This window comes from Oncorhynchus mykiss, chromosome Y (assembly GCF_013265735.2).
Source record: "Oncorhynchus mykiss isolate Arlee chromosome Y, USDA_OmykA_1.1, whole genome shotgun sequence".
Taxonomy (NCBI): domain Eukaryota; kingdom Metazoa; phylum Chordata; class Actinopteri; order Salmoniformes; family Salmonidae; genus Oncorhynchus; species Oncorhynchus mykiss.
In genome coordinates, this window is record NC_048593.1 from 5,826,306 (window position 1) to 5,845,470 (window position 19,165).

The window sequence follows — 19,165 nt, forward strand, 5'->3', positions numbered from 1 at the left end:
TTAAGGACATTACATCAAAGTTGGATCAGCCTGTAGTGTGGTTTTCCACTTTAATTTTGAGTGTGACTCCAAATCCAGACCTCCATGGGTTGATAAATTTGATTTCCATTGATAATGTTTGTGTGATTTTGTTGTCAGCACATTCAACTATGTAAAGAAAAAAGTATTTAATAAGAATATATCATTCATTCAGATCTAGGATGTGTTATTTTAGTGTTTCCTTTATTTTTTTGAGCAGTGTATATACTTTTCTGTAACGTAAAGCAATGCAGAAGCAATAAGCATTGTAAATGATGATAGAACACATCAAATTAATGTGAACATGAGGACACAAAGGAGAGATTCATTGAAAGATCATCTTTTAACACATTTTTAATGCTGAAGATTTTTAATGCTGAAAAAATCTATGTATTGCAAATCCAATCTGGGCAAATGGCCTGTTGGACAAAAATAAAAATTAGATAACATCCTTGCTACTTCAGTCATTTGCTATGTTAAAGTAAAATCTCATTTAATGATGAATGGATACAATTTGGAAGGATTTTCCAGAGTCATACCTCAGTAGGGTAGAGTGTCAGGTGGTACAACCATTGGTGCCATGAGGTCAAAGTGTGAAGAAGGGAGCAAGCCAGAGAGCTGTCTAGGAAGCAGTCCAGGCCCACGGCTTTGAGGCTTTGAGTTGGTCCCATCATTGTAATGCATTGTAGGGTATCTGCTGCCCCATAGACCTGTTGGTAGTGGGAAAGGTGTTAGCAGGAGACCACCAGGGACATCTATGATCGGCTGACACGGTCTTGGTTAAACCACATGTATTCTAAAGCAATATTCACTTGCTTTCATAGAGTAAGGATTCACTCCTTTGGGGACACTGCCAGTGTTCTCCTGATATCCATATGTCCCCATTCGTGGAGGTGGTTGTACACACTTGTTCTGTAAAACACATCAACACATTTTCCAAATTGTTAGTAATATTATCACAGTTGAAATACAATGGTTGTTCACTGTTTTTAATTTCATTGAATTTAAGTGTGTACCTCAGCCTTGGGCTCAGTTTTGTTAACCCATCTGTGCAGAGTTGGATCCCAGACAATCTGAGGAAGAAGATATTAGCAATGTGAAGCAAGCCACAATTTTTTAGATTTGAATCCTCTCAATTGTCTCTACATAGAATATAGTGTTAATAACCAGTTCCTTACAGATCTGTCTTTGTCCTCAGGTAGATGAACCCCCTTCTTATTAACTCTTCCACTCCCAAAGACCCAGCTGAGCCAGCCTCCACTGTTATTGTTAACAGCAGGGGTCTCGGGCTCAGCCACCGGCTGGCTGCCAGTCTGGCACTGAGGGTTGGCCTCGGAGTGTTCCGGCTTGGTAATGGACATCATAGCAGGATGCTCAACATATCTAAGTCGGACATCTGTAATAAGTGGAAGAAGTCAGGCCACTCTGATCATGTCACCACACAGAACAATTACTAGCTGACAGGTAGGAACGTCTCGCTCTGATACTCTGTTACAACCCAATCTTAACCTACACGCAGTCACGGGGATTACTGGGAGTTTACTCCAGTACTCTGCCATCGCATTGTTTTGGTTGCAAACAATTCCAAATCAACAATTCCCTGCATATTATGTGAGGGCTTACAAATGTGACCAATCGCCAAACTATTTCTGCATAAAATAGTCACATCATCACGCTATCACAATGGTAATTTCTTTACTAATTAGGTACGTTTAAGTGACATCTTCCCTTGGAATAGAAATCCACAGGTGGAGTACACGCTCCACCATCCCATTTCCACAGTGGTGCCACCATGGGGATGATGGGAGGTGGTTGTGGATGATAGTTTCCATTCTTCACAGGGACACTGGCTGTGAGGAGGATCCCCTCCCTGTGTGCAGGGATGCTGGCCATGAGGAGGATCAACTCCTTCGTTCAGGGATGAGGCCTGATGCTCGGAGGATCTCCTTCCTCTGTACAGCAACATCAGCTGCTGTGATGATCTGCAGGTATAAAATAGAGCATATAGTCATTCCCTAAAAAATCAACCACTTGGAATCTATAGCATCTTTGACACATAGTACACTGAGTGTATTAAACATTATTAAGAACACCTTCTCTTTCTGTGACACAGACTAATCAGGTGAAAGCTATAATCCCTTATTGATGTTAATTGTTAAATCTTCTTCTCAGTGTAGATGAAGGGGAGGAGACAGGTTAAAGATGGACTTTTAGACAATTGAGACATGGATTGTGTATGTGTGTCATTCAGAGGGTGAATGGGCAAGACCAAACATTTAAGTCCCTTTGAACAGAGTATGGTAGTAGGTGCCAGAAGCTGTTGGGTTTTTCAGCTCAACAGTTTTCCCTGAGTATCAACAATGGTCCACCACCAAGGAGGGGACCTCAAAAGGAAGGTGTTCTTAATGTTTTGTTCACTCAGTGTAGATCATTCCCTAGCATATACTTTCATTTGTATGTGTACTGATACTGTAAATACACAAATTATATTAATGTTATCTACAATATATTATAATACCGTAAGCCTCCCTGCTGCAGGGGCATTTCCTCCTACACTTTTGAGCTGATTTTCTTCACTTTAGCAATATTTTGTATCTTTGTTCATTTTTACATTTATTGTGTTTGGAATGGCACTGTTACTACAGGAGATGATGCTATCATAATGTATTTGATGTAAGTATGTAGGATAATTACCCATAATGCTCACTGACTGAACATTCAAAATTACCATAGCAATTATTGACGCATTCACATGTCATCGGAAACTTGAAACCTCAGAGTTAAAATGAATGTAAGTTATTGGCGTAGAGCTTCCTACTGGTTGATTCTAATACTTCACAAGTGGGAAACTTTCCATGACGAGTTAGTGAGTCAGAAATGTCAAAATGTCCTAGTTCGACTTGAAGTGCCTTCTATGATGTAGGGTAGGTCAGTAACAAAATTATTTTACTGTGCCAAGTCGCACAGACTTTTATGGTCACACAAGTTGCCACCGGTGGATTCAAAATGAGTAGCCTAACAATTATTTACATAGCCCCAGGTACATTTGCAACCAAATAATTTTTCTGTGAGAAATCAATAATAGTTGCAGTCATAGGGTAACAGTCAGCAATTGACAGTGAGCAATGAGCAAGATAAGCATAGACGGCAAGTTGACAATAGCTTATTATTAGTGTAAAGTAATTGTATTTCTATGGTTGCAGTCCTCAAAGATTGAATTGCATTGAATTTAATTAATCAGATCCAATGATTTACTGCCCTTAGGGTGGGGTACCGCTTGTCATCATTATTATAATCACCATCTCAATCATTATCACCATACCATCATAGACTTATTCTTCTGTATCTGAGACTCATCTGACACTACCTTAGACATGGCAGTCTGCAACTCAATACACTGCCCCTGCATGGTGTTCAGCGCCCCCTGCATGTGGTTAATCGAATGCTCACTCAAAAGTCACATTTTTGATGAAAGCGTCTGCTTTCAAATCTCTGACTTTCACACATATTTACAATCTCGCAATGTTTCTTTCTGGCGCTTTCACATTTGCCGGATTCTGTGAAGTAAATGATGCGCAGGAGAGCTCCATGAAATCAGTGACATGGTCAAGATGGCGACATGAGAGGGTGGAACATTTCTAGCTGAAGAACAATTTTTGGGTTTTCTCACAAAGTTTATAGTTTTAGACTGCAGTTGCAATTTGTTATTTTCACAAAAATGATATCTAACCATACAATGAATAATTTTGTAATTATTCAAGCCATTGACATATTTTTGACGATTTCCAACGAACAAGCTAGCTATCGAAATGTTTCAGTGTGTGCCGTTAAGTTAGCCTGCTAACGTCTTCATAGCTAGTAGCATGTAATCAGGACATGACCAAACTGTTGCTGAGATAATGGATGTTGAAACTTCCAAGGAGAAAAGAGGCATTGTTGAAACTCACTCATATGCTTGCAGTGTAAAAAAGGGGGGTGAATGCGATTCATACCCGAATACCCAAACCAAGGAGCAACTTCCAAAGAAGCTGAGAAGTGAACCATCAATGAGCCAGCTTCAGGACAACATCGTCCGCATCCTCACGGCTAAAATCAAAGAGAGTACAGATAACATCATGAATTTGGTGTAAAAGAACACTGTCAGTATCGTTAACCTGAATAAATCGATTGATTTCAGTGCTGAGGAAGTAAAAACTCTGAAGCAGCAGAACGCAACATTGAACATTCAGGTTGCAAAGCAGGAGAAGAAACTCACTGAAATGGAGTCAAAAGATAAACGAGAATGACCGGTCGGAGATGGAATCTTCAAATTTATGGAATAGCAGAAAAATCTGACGAGAACATCAAAGCAAGAGTGAAGGACATTTGCAGGGCAATAGGAGGAGCAACATGTTGTTGCAGGTTCTCTGGATGTAGTGCACCGCCTGGGTAGGCTGAGAGATGGGGAAAACAACCTTTTTTTATATATATATTTATTTTATGGCAGGGAAATTCGCACTGACACTTAATGTTAGCTTGATGGCTATTAGTTTTTACCAATTTATGTTATTTGCAATTGCATAAATATATATATATAGAATTTAGGTCACCCACTTGCGTGGTGCAAAGGACTGTTTTTATTTGCAACTAGTAAGAACTTTTATTTTTGTGAGACCCTGGTTCATGTGAACGTATACAAGTTTAATATTCTTCATCTAGTCACTGTGATAGTAAATGTCCATTTCTGTTTTTTCTATTAATGCTAGGCGAATTGTAATATTTTTAAGAGACAGGAATGAGGTTTCTAAAGCAATTTCCTGACTTTTCCTTAGTTTCGGGTTTGAAAATGAATATCAGTAAGTCAGTCTTATTTCCATTCAAGGATTGTGTTTTACAGGAAGTATTTGGTATCCCAATTAAAGATAAGGTTACTTATATTGAAATTGTTATATGCAAGGATGAAAAACAAAGGAGTGAATTGAACTTTAACTAATTGAACCTCTGGTTGATGAGAGATATTTCATTATACGGTCGAGTATTATTATCCAAAGCTGAAGGGTTATCCAGATTGGTTTATGTCTCGTTGTCACTTGACTTACCCCCTAAAATTGTAAAGGACTTAGATAAGATTATTTATAGTTTTATTTGATGTGATATCCACAAAAATGATGTGGATACATTGAAGCAACATCTCAATACATCAGTCAGGAAGTTAAGGCTTGGTCGCAAGTGGGTATTCCAATTGGACAATAACCCCAAGTATACTTCCAAAGTTGTGGCAAAATGACTTAAGGACAACAAAGTCAAGGTATTGGAGTGGCCATCACAAAGCCCTGACTTCAATCCTATAGAAAATGTGTGGGCAGAACTGAAAAAGCGTGTGTGAGCAAGGAGGCCTACAAACCTGACTCAGTTACACCAGCTCTGTCAGGAGGAATGGGCCAAAATTCAGTAAACTTATTGTGGGAAGCTTGTGGAAGACCAACCGAAACGTTTGACCCAAGTTAAACAATTTAAAGGCAATGCTACCAAATACTAATTGAGTGTATGTAAACTTCTGACCCACTGGGAACGTGATGAAAGAAATAAAAGCTGAAATAAATAATATAATAATATATATATATTCATCAACTTTCTTAGATTTAGGACAGACACTTCAGTTCCATGTAGTGAATCTGTTATTCAATGCGTTTGTATGGGCAAATAGCAGTAAGGCCAGTCCTTTTTGTTCATTCATAGATGAGGGGGTTATTAAAAGTGGTTTACAAGAAATGGAGTCCGATGTGTCAGCCTCACCATTACTGGAATGACCGACGTCCAGGCACAAAGTTGGAACCATTGTGAAAGAATATTTTGTGCTCTTCACAAATGTACTTGCGAGATCCCCTTTTTCTGGACAGGTAAGAATCCTCTTCAGCGTATTTTTCATGTCGTAGTAACAACCAACAGTGTAAGACCAGATCTTACTCAGATGGTTTTCAAGAAGGATCTGCTCACTCTGTGCAGGAGAGCAGGATGCCCTGATAGACTGGGTAAGATTGTCCATGTCTGAAACAAAGGTACTTACCAACTCAGAGGCCTCAGGGTCAATCATAAGGTCTCTGATCTCACCTATCCTAGGGCTTGTATCACTGCAGAATACTATGGTAGCCATGCTGGTTAAGTGTGCCTTGAATTTTAAATAAATCACAGACAGTGTCACCAACAAAGCGCCCCCACATTATCACACCTCCTCCATGCTTCATGGGGGGAACCACACATGCGGAGATCATCTGTACACCTACTCTCACAAAGACATTGTTGGAATTTGGACTTATAAGACCAAAGGACAGATTTCCACCAGTCTAATGTCCATTGCTCGTGTTTCTTGGCCCAAGCAAGTCTCTTCTTCTCATTGGTGTCCTTTAGTAGTTAGTGCTTTCTTCGCAGCAATTTGACCATGAAGGCCTGATTCACGCAGTCTCCTCTGAACAGTTGATGTTGAGATGTGTCTGTGACTTGAACTCTGTGAAGCATTTATTTGGGCTGCAATGTGAGGTGCAGTTAACTCTAAAGAACTTATCCTCTGCAGCCGAGTTAACTCTGTCTTCCTTTCCTGTGGCGGTCCTCATGAGAGCCAGTTTCATCATAGCGCTTGATGGTTTTTGGACTTGATGGTTTTTGCACTTGATAAAAAGTTAAAAGTTCTTGACATTTTCCGGATTGACTGACCTTCATGTCTTAAAGTAATGACGGACTGTTGTTTATCTTTGCTTATTTGAGCTGTTCTTGCCATAATATGGACTTGGTCTTTTACCAAATAGGGCTATCTTCTGTATACCAACCCTACCTTGTCACAACACAACTGATTGGCTCAAAGGCATTAAGAAGGATAGAAATTCCTTTACTTAATTTTTAACAAGGCACACATGTTAATTTATGAAATGCATTCCAGGTGACTACCTCATGAAGCTGGTTGAGAGAATGCCAAGAGTGTGCAAAGCTGTCATCAAGGCAAAGGGTGACTACTTTGAAGAACCCTTTTGACTGGTAATATATATATGGATGATTTACAAAGCCAGGCACATTTAACAATTAGGCTATTGATTACATACCTAATTTAGTTGGGTTTTCCTCTCTCCTCAATTTTCTTAGACAATTAGGCTAAGGCAAGGGCTGTTTCCCCATCTCTGCTGCTGCTGCTGCCTCTGCAGCATTGTTCTCAATCCCAATATGCTGGTTAACTTTGCTATTATGCACATAGCAACATAGGAAAGGGCGGAAATTCTACGGAGCCCTGAAGATTATGTTTCAGAACCACGGACAGCGACCGTAACCAATGCAGGAGAAAGCGCATCTGTTATAAAATAATATTTGATTTATTAGTGTTGCACCATTATTTTTACATAATATAACCATATACAATGTCAGTATCACGTCTTAGCGTGATGGACTGTGCCATCCCTGTGGCCTCGGCAATGGATTAGTCAACTGAGACAGGCGCGAATCAGACAGGTGTCCATGTGCACCATGAAGAAAAAAAACCTCTGCGGCTACTCGACTTAAGAAATCCCTGTCAACCAACAGCCTATCAACCAAACTGAAGACCAAATGGGGTCAGCCCTAGATTTACTATTAGGAAATAAAAAGGCATTGCATGGGCAATTTACATTCCTCAGAACAACATGCTGTAGGGGCAGGTTATGGATATGAAAGATATCACAAATATCCACATCTCTGCTCAATCTATTCTCTTACCTTGACTTTATTTCTCTTTACGGCATCCTGCTCCATCTGAGGCGGTGGATCCTTCTTCACCTCTTCCTCATCTTCATCATTCTGATTATCAACTAAATCTCTCTCAGCTGCATCAGTATCAGTGCTCTGTTCAACTGTGGACCTGTTGGCACTGGTCCTCCTCTTGGTCTAAAAAGACAATACAGTCAATGACATACTGTATGTTGCCGTTGCTATACAGGCCTTTGAGAAGAGCTACAGTAAACAATTGGTGATTGAATATTAAGAGATGGAAGTCTGTTGTAAGGACAATTTATCCTCCAACCTCACAACAACATGTTATATGGCGTATTGGACAGGTTTAAAGTGTGGACAGGTAAGACCCCAGATTTACCTTTCTCTCCTCAGTCTTGTCTCTCACCTTAACTTTTCTCCTTGTCACAGCCTTCAGCTCGATCTGAGGCAGGGGATCCTTCACTTCACTATCTTCTGGATAGTTTAAACCCAGGATATCATTCTTCATTTTCTGGACTTGACCTTCCAAACATTGATGATCATGTGGATCATCTTTGTTTAAACTCTGGAAGAAATTAGACCATTCTTTAAATGCTCATGGATATGGACAATATACCACAGCTAAGAGCTGTTCTTACACGTGACACAACGCACAGTTATTATAAACTGGTTACCAACTTAATTAGAAAAGTAAAAATAAATGTTTTGTCATACCCGTGGTATACGCTCTGATATACCACAGCTTTCAGCCAATCAGCATTCAAGGCTCAAAACACCCCTTTTATAATGGCCAATATGTACATTTTTTTTTACAGAACAGGTTTTCGCTATAAATACATATAGATCCTATTGCCTGATATCAAGATTCGTAATTAATGCGTTATGGAGTCACCTATTATTATTATTATAGTTTAGGTAGAATTATGATAAATAGCCTACTGCTCTTATCTTTGCAAGGATCATATTTAAAATCAAATCAATTTATATATCCCTTCGTACATCAGCTGATATCTCAAAGTGCTGTACAGAAACCCAGCCTAAAACCCCAAACAGCAAGCAATGCAGGTGTAGAAGCACGGTTTGATGTATAACAAGTCCCATAGGTTATTATAATGCATCTTTTTTTTACAATATTAAAAATGATAATATTAGCGGCACATTAACGTTAGCCCACATCGCCACCCTATCGGCATGGCCTGTGTACCCTGTGGTTCCTGCCAAAGCATTAAAAAAGACGGTGCAGCGGTTCCTGCACCACTGCATGGGGCTTCTCTGTTAGCAATTCATAGGCTTACCTTATTATCCTCCATGGTTAAAGTGTATGGCTGGAGCCTATGTTCCCATAATGTAAAACTTTACCAAGTGATTACCAAAGAGATAAACTATCGCATTTTATACGGTAACTCAGCCAACGTCATAATGTGAATGCACTTTTACGTAATAAAACAACTTCAGGGATGATCTGTCAATCAATACAATCAGCGACGCAATACTGGATCCCCATACCACTAAAAAGACCACTCGAAACAATAAATACTGGTGTATTAGCTACGTTTCCGTTTTTTTGTACAATAATGTGATGAGACAACAAATAAATAAGTAAACAACAGCCGAAACCAATGATGAGCAATACATAACATTGTAAATAAGAACGTATTCTTAACTTACTTGCCTCGTTAAGGTTAAATCATTAAAAAAATATATTTTAAAAATGCAGTAATTTGAGAAGAACGCTTGAGGGCAACTACGAACCAGTTTTGAATAAATGAGGACAGAAACATGTCATGTGTTGTTGGGTCAGAGGCGAAGGGTCATAGTTGAAATGAGAAAAGATGGTGGCAGAAAGACGTTCACCGTGGTGGCAGCAAAATAAACTTCAGAGAGACAGTTATTACAAATGATTCCAGCTATTGTAGCTGACATGAGCTAAACCTGAATTAACTGTATGTCACAAGTATGGCATGGATGCAAACTGTAGCCCTGGCTAGCTACTGTGGCTAGCACGTTAGCTAACATGTTACTGTGTAGCTACAACACAAGTATTCTAATCTTGAGAGAAACGTAACGTTGGCTATTGTTGCCTGCGGTCCTGTAGCTCAGTTGGTACAGCATGGTGCTTGCAACGCAAGAATTATGGGTTTGATTCCTGGGAGCACCCATATGTAAAATGTATACGTGCATGGCCATTGCTTCGTCCCACAACGAACTATTGTTGATACAGTCGACTCTTTGCAGAAGCTTCCGTACGTCTCCTTGATCAACCAACTCAAACGAAAAGAACGTTTCCACTTAACTGCGGCATATTCAGTATCTCTAGGAACAATACTTTACGGGACAAAGCAAGCATGATCGTAGCTAAGTCGCTTTGGGTAAAAGTTATTGCTAAATGGCTTATACACAGAACCAGTGCAGTGGTGGAATAAGTACCCAATTGTCATACATACAGAGTCATTTTCTATTAAGGTATCTTTACTTTTACTCAAGTTAAAGTCACCCAGTAAAATACTAGAGTAATAGTCTAAAAGTATTTGGTTTTAAATATACTTAAGTATCAAAAATGTAATTGGATAAAATATACTTATAAACCTATAAATCATTTCAAATTCCTTATATTAATATGCAAACCAGACGGCACCATATTCTTGTTTTTTTCATTTATGGATAGCCAGGGGCTCCAACACTGACATAATTTACAAATTAAGCAGATATAGATTAGAATGTTAGATTAGAACATTGTGCAAGGTTATTGTCCACTGTGCCAATGAAGCTGTTCTTATGCTACACCCTCGGAGTGTGGTGTCAGGAAAATAACCTCACGCTCAACGTCAACAAAACAAAGGAGATGATCGTGGACTTCAGGAAACTGCAGAGGGAGCACCCCCCTATCCACATTAACAGGACAGTAGTGGAGAAGTGGAAAGTTTTAAATTCCTCTGCATACACATCACGGACAAATTGAAATCAAATAAAATGTATTTATATAACCCTTCGTACATCAGCTGATATCTCAAAGTGCGGTACAGAAACCCAGCCTAAAACCCGAAACAGCAAGCAATGCAGGTGTTGAAGCACGTTGGCTAGGATAAACTCCCTAGAATGGCCAAAACCTAGGAAGAAACATAGAGAGGAACCAGGCTATGAGGGGTGGCCAGTCCTCTTCTTGCTGTGCCGGGTGGAGATTATAACAGAACATGGCCAAGATGTTCAAATGTTCATAAATGACCAGCATGGTCAAATAATAGGTCTGGGACAGGTAGCACGTCCGGTGAACAGGTCAGGATTCCATAGCCGCAGGCAGAACAGTTGAAACTGGAGCAGCAGCACGGCCAGGTGGACTGGGGACAGCAAGGAGTCATCATGCCAGGTAGTCCTGAGGCCTGGTCCTAGGGCTCAGGTCCTCCGAGAGAGAGAATTAGAGAGAGCATACTTAAATTCACACAGGACACTGGACAAGACAGGAGAAGTACTCCAGATATAACAAACTGACCCTAGCCCCCCGACACAAACTACTGCAGCATAAATACTGGAGGCTGAGACAGGAGGGGTCAGGAGACACTGTGGCCCCATCCGATGATACCCCCGGACAGGGCCAAACGTGAAGGAAATGGTCTACCCACACAGACCGCATGGTGAAGAAGGCACAACAGAGACTTTTCAACCTCAGGAGGCTGAAGAAACAGTCACAAACTTTTACAGATGCACAATCGAGAGCATCCTGTCAGGCTGAATCACCGCCTGGTACAGCAACTGCACAACGCATCACCGGGGGAAAACTACCTGCCCTCCAGGACACTTACACCACCTGATGTCACAGGAAGGCAAAAAAGACCATCAAGGACAACAACCACCCGAGCCACTGCCTGTTCACCCTGCTATCATCCAGATGGCGAGGTCAGTACAGGTGCATCAAAGCTGGGACCGAGAGACTGAAAAACAGCTTCTATCTCAAGGCCATCAGACTGTTAACCAGCCATCACTAACATTGAGTGGCTGCTGCCAACATACTGACTCAATCTCTAGCCACTTTAATAATTAAAAATAGGATGTAATAAATGCATCACTAGTCACTTTAAACAATGCCACTTTATATAATGTTTACATACCCTACATTACTCATCTCATATGTATATACTGTACTCTATACCATCTCCTGCATCTTGCCTATGCCGTTAGGCCAACGCTCATCCATATATTTATATGTACATATTCTTATTCATTCCTTTGCGTATAAGGTAGTTGTTGTGAAATTGTTAGATAACTTGTTAGATATTACTGCAAGGTCAGAACTAGAAGCACAAGCATTTCGCTACACTCGCATTAACATCTGCTAACCATGTGTATGTGATTTGATTGAATGTTTTCCCCAGAAAACCTACCACTGCTTTAATTTCTAATTTGGTCAGTATTGGTTTATGCTGTTAAAATTTGTGTTTAAGCAATAAACAAATTTTAAAAAGAAAATCTCTGGTTGTAAACTGACTGCAGTAGCTATGTTTTTGGTATCGCTCATGTCATACTGCGTGTCATTACTCAACTGTCTGGATTTTGCAATTCATAACATACAAATACAATCAGTACATGGCTTTCCATTAATTTCTTAAACTCATTGGAAATTAAATGGAATTCAACTATGCTATAATCCCACTGAAACATGAATAATGATGATTTTATATGGTCCTTTACCCACCAGCTCCGTGGGAAAATTGGATCCTGGCCAAAGGCACAAGTTCATTCAAAGTGTGAGACATCTAGGATGAGTTTTTGACAATATTAATGTCAACTGCCATATGTTGATGTACATGTCCAACTGGTTTCCTCCTATTTTCAGACTACTGATGCCAGACTAGTGTTTTATCATGTGGCCACAGATACTCCCCTACTCTGTCAGTGGTTTCAGATCTACAACAGACAACTGTGTGCGCATAGCATACAGTATTGAGCAATAGAGAAGAAAATTGAACACTAGACCAAAAATATACACAATTTTATTTTTAAAGTGTCTTGTGCCGTCCCAAACAAAGTACAATAAAATGAAATTGAAATGAAAGCTAAAGGGCATATGCAGTAGGGTTGATAAAGGTCAAGATAAGTTTGACTGGGACTAGTGGAAGCGTAGGATGTTTGGTAACATTTGGCATCCTAAACTTGTTTACATGTGACAAAGTAGGCTACAGGACCATATAGTGCTTCTACAGTACACAAGTGGTGGCCCATCATGTCTTTAGGAGCTACAGTCTTTTTCATTTTTTCCAACCAGGCATTAACCAAGACATAGCTAGAATGTTATGGAGTGATATTAGTGCCAACATAAACTGAATTTCAGATTCAACATCATATCGCTCCATAAACTCTAGTGTGCCTGGTTTGGCCAAAGATTACTATACATTTTGGCCCTCCAGGAAAAATGCCAAACTCTCTTTGAAGTCTCTGACTTCCTCCCTATAGGCTGTCATGGTTGGTGATCAGGCCCTACCACATTCGTGTCATTGGCAAACTTAATGATGGTGTTGGAGCAACAGGTAAACATGGAGTACAGGAAGGGACTAAGCAGGCACCCCTGAGGGGTCCCCGTGTTGAGGGTCAGCATGGCAGATTTTTTTATTTGACCTTTATTTAACCAGGTAGGCTAGTTGAGGACAAGTTCTCATAGGATAATCAGTTTTACTAGGGTAAGTTTGGCGGCGTGAGTGAAGGAGGCTTTGTTGTGAAATAGAAAGCCGACTCTAGATTAGACTCTCTGAATGTATATGCAGTGGTAAGTGTCAGTGCCATGAGTTACACTGAGTGTATAAAACATTAAGAACACCTGCTCTTTCCATGACATATGCTGACCAGGTGAATCCAGGTTAAAGATATAATCCCTTATGGATGTCACTAGTTAAATACACTTAAATCAGTGTAGATAAAGAGGAGGAGACAGGTTTAAAAATATATTGTAAAGCTTGAGACAATTGAGACATGGATTGTGTGTGTGTGCCATTCAGAGGGTGAATGGGCAAGACAAAATATTTACGTGCCTTTCAACGGGGCATGTTAGTAGGTGCCAGTGGTACCAGTTTGTGTCAAGAACTGTAACGCTGCTGGGTTTTATACGCTCAATAGATTTCCGTGTGTATCAAGAATGATCCACCACTCAAAAGACGAGAGACAAAAGACAAGCCAACTTGACAGAACTGTGGGAGCCATTGGAGTCAACATGGGCCAGCATCCCTGTGAATGTTTTGTACACTCAGTACATTAATAGTATTGGTACCGTGTTCTTGCCATAACCTGTAGAGCTGGAGCAGCCTGCGAGGCAGGGGGAGGTGTAGGTGATGCCGTTGTCTGAACACACAGGGTCCCACTCCCCAGCCAAGCAGAAGCAGTCTCTGTTACACTCTGACAACAGGCTGCCATCGTAAACCAGGGGACCTGGGGGACAGAAAAAATGGCTGGTAATAATGATGTTTAAATAATTGTTGCTGAACTATCATTGACATAGGCACAGTGACAAAACAGCCAGGAATCCTGGCTCAGTAACAACCACACTGAATATTCCCACAAGAGGGAGGCCCGGCACAAGCCCATGTGTGTTTTGGTCTAACTCTCCCTCATATTCCACTGATCAAAACTTTTGTTTTAATCAACCCACCCATCAACCAATCAGATGTCATATTTACCCGTTGTAGGACAGGGTCAGACCAGCCACCTGAACGTTGTCACACTTAGTGCCAGACTGCAGAGGGAGGAGGAGGTAGGCCATGAAGGAGATGACGAAAGACATCTGGGCTCCAGACACAACGCCAAGCTTATACCTCTTCATCAGTAGACCTCCCAGGAATATCCCCACCGCACCCACAGGCAGGTTCAACTCACCTGGAAAAGTTATTTAGTGCTACCAGTGTGCTGGAGTTTCATTTATAAATAACTGAATGTTTTTCTATTTACCGCTACCTCTATAGAAAAGTGACAACAATACATTCAGCTTTAAGATAGTGGCACCTCCAGAAAATCATCTCTCTCTCATTGTATGCACCAAAAGTCCACCAGACAGAGCGTGCTCGGCCACTTTACCAGCTAGTGAGCCCAATTTTACACAAAACAACCAATAACATCTAAAACAAACTCAGAAATCGCTAACAAATCGATTCTTGATAAAAAATCTCCTAGACAAAATTCAGTACAAGTAAGCTACTCAGTAAACCTCGTCTCTGTGACTCGTAAATGTTTATTTTTTTTTACCTCAGCTAGCATCAAGCTAACATATACTCTCACTCAATGTAAATCACCTTCTTCTCTCACTCAGTTCGACACAAAGCCAAAACAAAACCTTTCCTAACGTGATAATATCTGGACAACGTTGTTAAAATAGCATGTTATTACATATTGTGTATATATTTGAACGTTTGAAGTGCTGTTACATACCTGTAATAGTAAAAGAACAGACAGTTTACCTTTGTAAAGTTCTGGTCCTTATTCTGCAGAATGGTGAGCGCTTGGCCAGAACTGTCTGTTTCTCCTGCTACAACAGTGCAACATCGCCATCTATTGGCCTGATGGAATGCTAACGCAAAAGTATGTAGAAAATACCATTTAGATTCATTAGGACAAATACATAAACAATTAGAGGGGATAAATAATAAATGGGTGTCTGTTTTTAGTGACTTTGTTTTCAACCCATTACAGATGCACAATCGTACATGTGCATTTAAAGCATTATTAAGAACCTTGAGTGTGGAACTGCAGGGCGTTTAGGCAAAAAACACATGAATTTCACATGTGAACACGGGAAGTGTTCCAAAAACATGTTTTAATGTAATCTTATGTGAAGATAATGTGATAACATGTAAAGCAACATGTGATTACATTAAACTACACATATGAAAATGTGATCACGTTGTGTTCCAAAACATGTTTTCACATGATTTCACATAAAATGTAAGTTGAAATCATGTGGTTTTTCTGTAAGGGCAGGAATTTAAGATGCATTTTGATGTTATGTTTGATGTTACATGATCTTGAAAATGCAATGTTCTTTGAGGTTCTTCCATGTTCCTTTCCATGTATTTTCCATTTTACTTTCCCTCAGTCCTTTTCACTTTCCTTGGCAAAACAAGCTCTGTCTCCGTCAAGACTTATTCAGCTTCTGATGGATTTTAAACCATTCAACAATATTGTTTTATAATGAAGAGTTGACCCAACTAAACGCCCTGGATTATTTACACACACACATTGAAAGGCAAAAATCTCAAATTTGGACTCATCAGACCAAAGGACAGATTTCCACCAGTCTAACGGTCCAGTGCTCGTGTTTCTTGGCCCAAGCAAGTCTCTTCTTATTATTGGTGTTCGTCCTTTAGTAGTGGTTTCAATGGAACAATTTGATCATGAAGGCCTGATTCACGCAGTCTCCTATGAACAGTGCATGTTGAGATGTGTGTGTTTCTTGAACTCTGTGAAGCATTTATTTGGGCTGCAATCTGAGGTGCAGTGAACTCTACTGAACTTATCCTCTGCAGCAAAGGTAACTCTGGGTCTTCCTCGTGTGAGCCAGTTTCACTAGAAGAAACTTCACTAGAAGAAACTTTCAAAGTTCTTGAATATTTCCGTTTTGACTGACATTCATGTCTTAAGTAATAATGGACTTGTTTCTCTTTGCTTATTTGAGCTGTTCTTGGCATAATATGGTCTTGGTCTTTTACCAAATAGGGCTATCTTCTGTACACCATCCCTACCTCGTCACAAAACAACCTATTGGCTCAAACGCTTTAAGAAGGAAAGAAATTCCACAAATGAACTTTTAAGAAGGTACACCTGTTAATTGAAATGTATTGCAGGTGACTACCTCATGAAAAGGTTTGAGAGAATGCCAAGAGTGTGCAAAGTGGCCAAGGAAAAGGATGGCTACTTTTTTGCTTACTACATGATAACAATTGTGCTATTTCATAGTTTTGATGTCTTCACTATTATTCTAAAATGTAAAAAATTGAAAAAAAATTAAGAAAAACCCTTAAATGAGTAGGTGTATACAGACTTTTGACAGGTACTGTATATATTGTGATATTGCAAATATGGTACAATCCAGGGGTGCAAAGCTCTTGGAGACTTACCCAGAAAGACTCACAGCTTTAATCGCTGCCAAAGGTGATTCTAACATGTATTGTGAATACTTATGTAAATGAGATAATTCTGTATTTAATTTTCAATACATTTGAGAAATAATTCAAAACATATTTTCACCTCGTCATTATAGGGTATTGTCTGCAGCTGGGTGAGATGATAAAAAAACTATAATTTAATCCATTTGGAATTCAGGCTGTAAAATAACAAAATGAGGAATAAGTTAAGGGGTATGAACACTTTCTGAAGGCACTGTATATCTGCAAGAAAGTGATAAATGAGTGACTCTTTGAAAGGGGGTCATTTATACATTGCCTTGTTTAAAAACTTTTTTTTAAATAGCTATCATGCTATAATCGGCATAATTTCTCAGACCAAATCTTCATTCTGATATAAACAAAGCAATCTGATCATACTCCAGTAAAATACACGCTACAGGGAATAAAAAAAAAATTGCTTCTGCAAAGCACATATACATTGTCCAATCAACATCCACACATTGATTTCATTTTTCGGGTCTTTATTCAAACACAAACACACTTGGAATAAAATGCTCTTTCAGTGTCTTGTTTCAGGTTGTGCAATGTTCAAAAGTGTGAGAGATTAGCATTAATGTGTGTGGGGTCAAGTTTGGACGGTCGTACATATGCAAATAGCCGAGATTGTATATTTCAGGACCATGGACAGCAGCGGCATAGCGATATCTGTCATTCAGCACCACATAACAGTAGACAGAGGCCATCTCATATCAAGTTGTCACTGGGGAAATTCCATGTAATGAGAAACGAGGTCTAGGAGGCAAAAAGACTGAAGGAGAAGACACCCACAGGAACTCTATGCTAAACTGTTCTGCCACATTAATTTCAAATGTTACATCTTTCAATTTGTAAATAATAGGGAATACATCTGCAAATAATTTAAACTGATTATTCAAACTACACTGTACATCTTTAGTGTGTCTGTGCATCATAGGTACAACTGTAAGCAATTCCGTTCTCAGATGTCTGTTTAATGTGAGAAGCAAAATGAAAAACACCTGTTAGACCATTACAATGCGGACTGTCATGCATTTTTACTATTACCAACAAGACAACGAAGTGATACGTGTCATGGAGACTAAAAACGGATACTTTCCTAACACCAAAAGTTCCCACGCTGAGCGATATTGGTTACTACACTATTATGCATACAATCCAAATCATACGTTTATTGTCATTCATACTCTTATTTTTAACCGACTATCTTTGCAAAAGTGTTCATTGTGTCAATTCAGAGCTCGGAAATATTGGAATAATGTGTTTAAGGGGACTGACATTCAAGGCGCACAACAGGAGAACACAACAACTACATTTTCAATTGACAATCATTGCTTTAAATGGATGTGGTCGATGGATTTGTATAGGCATATATAAACAATGTATTTAACTTGTAAACCAAGGTTGGATTAGTAGGTCTAACCAACGGGCTCCTACGTCCTCAAAAACACATTATGACATAATAAAGAGTTTAATCTTTCACAAAAAAAAAATTATTTTTTTATTTCACCTTTATTTAACCAGGTAAGCTAGTTGAGAACAAGTTCTCATTTGCAACTGCGACCTGGCCAAGATAAAGCATAGCAGTATGAGCAGACAACACAGAGTTACACATGGAGTAAACAATTAACAAGTCAATAACACAGTAGAAAACAAAGGGGGGAGTCTATATACAATGTGTGCAAAAGGCATGAGGTAGGCGAATAATTACAATTTTGCAGATTAACACTGGAGTGATAAATGATCAGATGGTCATGTACAGGTAGAGATATTGGTGTGCAAAAGAGCAGAAAAATAAAAAAATAAAAACAGTATGGGGATGAGGTAGGTGAAAATGGGTGGGCTATTTACCAATAGACTATGTACAGCTGCAGCGATCGGTTAGCTGCTCAGATAGCTGATGTTTGAAGTTGGTGAGGGAGATAAAAGTCTCCAACTTCAGCGATTTTTGCAATTCGTTCCAGTCACAGGCAGCAGAGTACTGGAACGAAAGGCGGCCAAATCAGGTGTTGGCTTTAGGGATGATCAGTGAGATACACCTGCTGGAGCGCGTGCTACGGATGGGTGTTGCCATCGTGACCAGTGAGCTGAGATAAGGCGGAGCTTTACCTAGCATGGACTTGTAGATGACCTGGAGCCAGTGGGTCTGGCGACGAATATGTAGCGAGGGCCAGCCGACTAGAGCATACAAGTCGCAGTGGTGGGTGGTATAAGGTGCTTTAGTGACAAAACGGATGGCACTGTGATAGACTGCATCCAGTTTGCTGAGTAGAGTGTTGGAAGCCATTTTGTAGATGACATCG

The 19,165-nt window shown here is 39.8% G+C and overlaps 1 protein-coding gene across 1 annotated transcript; it reads right to left on the reverse strand.

Annotated features, from left to right (window-relative positions):
* Positions 1-738: 738 nt before the first annotated feature.
* Positions 739-1,607, reverse strand: LOC110511721 (protein transport protein Sec16A-like). The gene is made up of 3 exons (XM_021592520.2): positions 1,197-1,607; positions 1,035-1,091; positions 739-930 (listed from the first exon to the last, which is right to left on the reverse strand). Exons 1-3 carry the CDS (start codon positions 1,380-1,382, stop codon positions 799-801), a joined length of 375 nt encoding a protein of 124 aa, XP_021448195.1. The 5' UTR covers positions 1,383-1,607; the 3' UTR covers positions 739-798.
* Positions 1,608-19,165: the final 17,558 nt, after the last annotated feature.

Excerpts from the sequence above, each read along its gene's own strand:
- LOC110511721 (XM_021592520.2), bottom strand. The coding sequence starts at position 1,382 with ATGATGTCCATTACCAAGCCGGAACACTCCGAGGCCAACCCTCAGTGC. Across the intron at positions 1,092-1,196 it reads CTGAGGACAAAGACAGATCT|ATTGTCTGGGATCCAACTCT; the intron begins GTAAGGAACTGG and ends CTTCTTCCTCAG. Across the intron at positions 931-1,034 it reads AAACTGAGCCCAAGGCTGAG|AACAAGTGTGTACAACCACC; the intron begins GTACACACTTAA and ends TGTGTTTTACAG.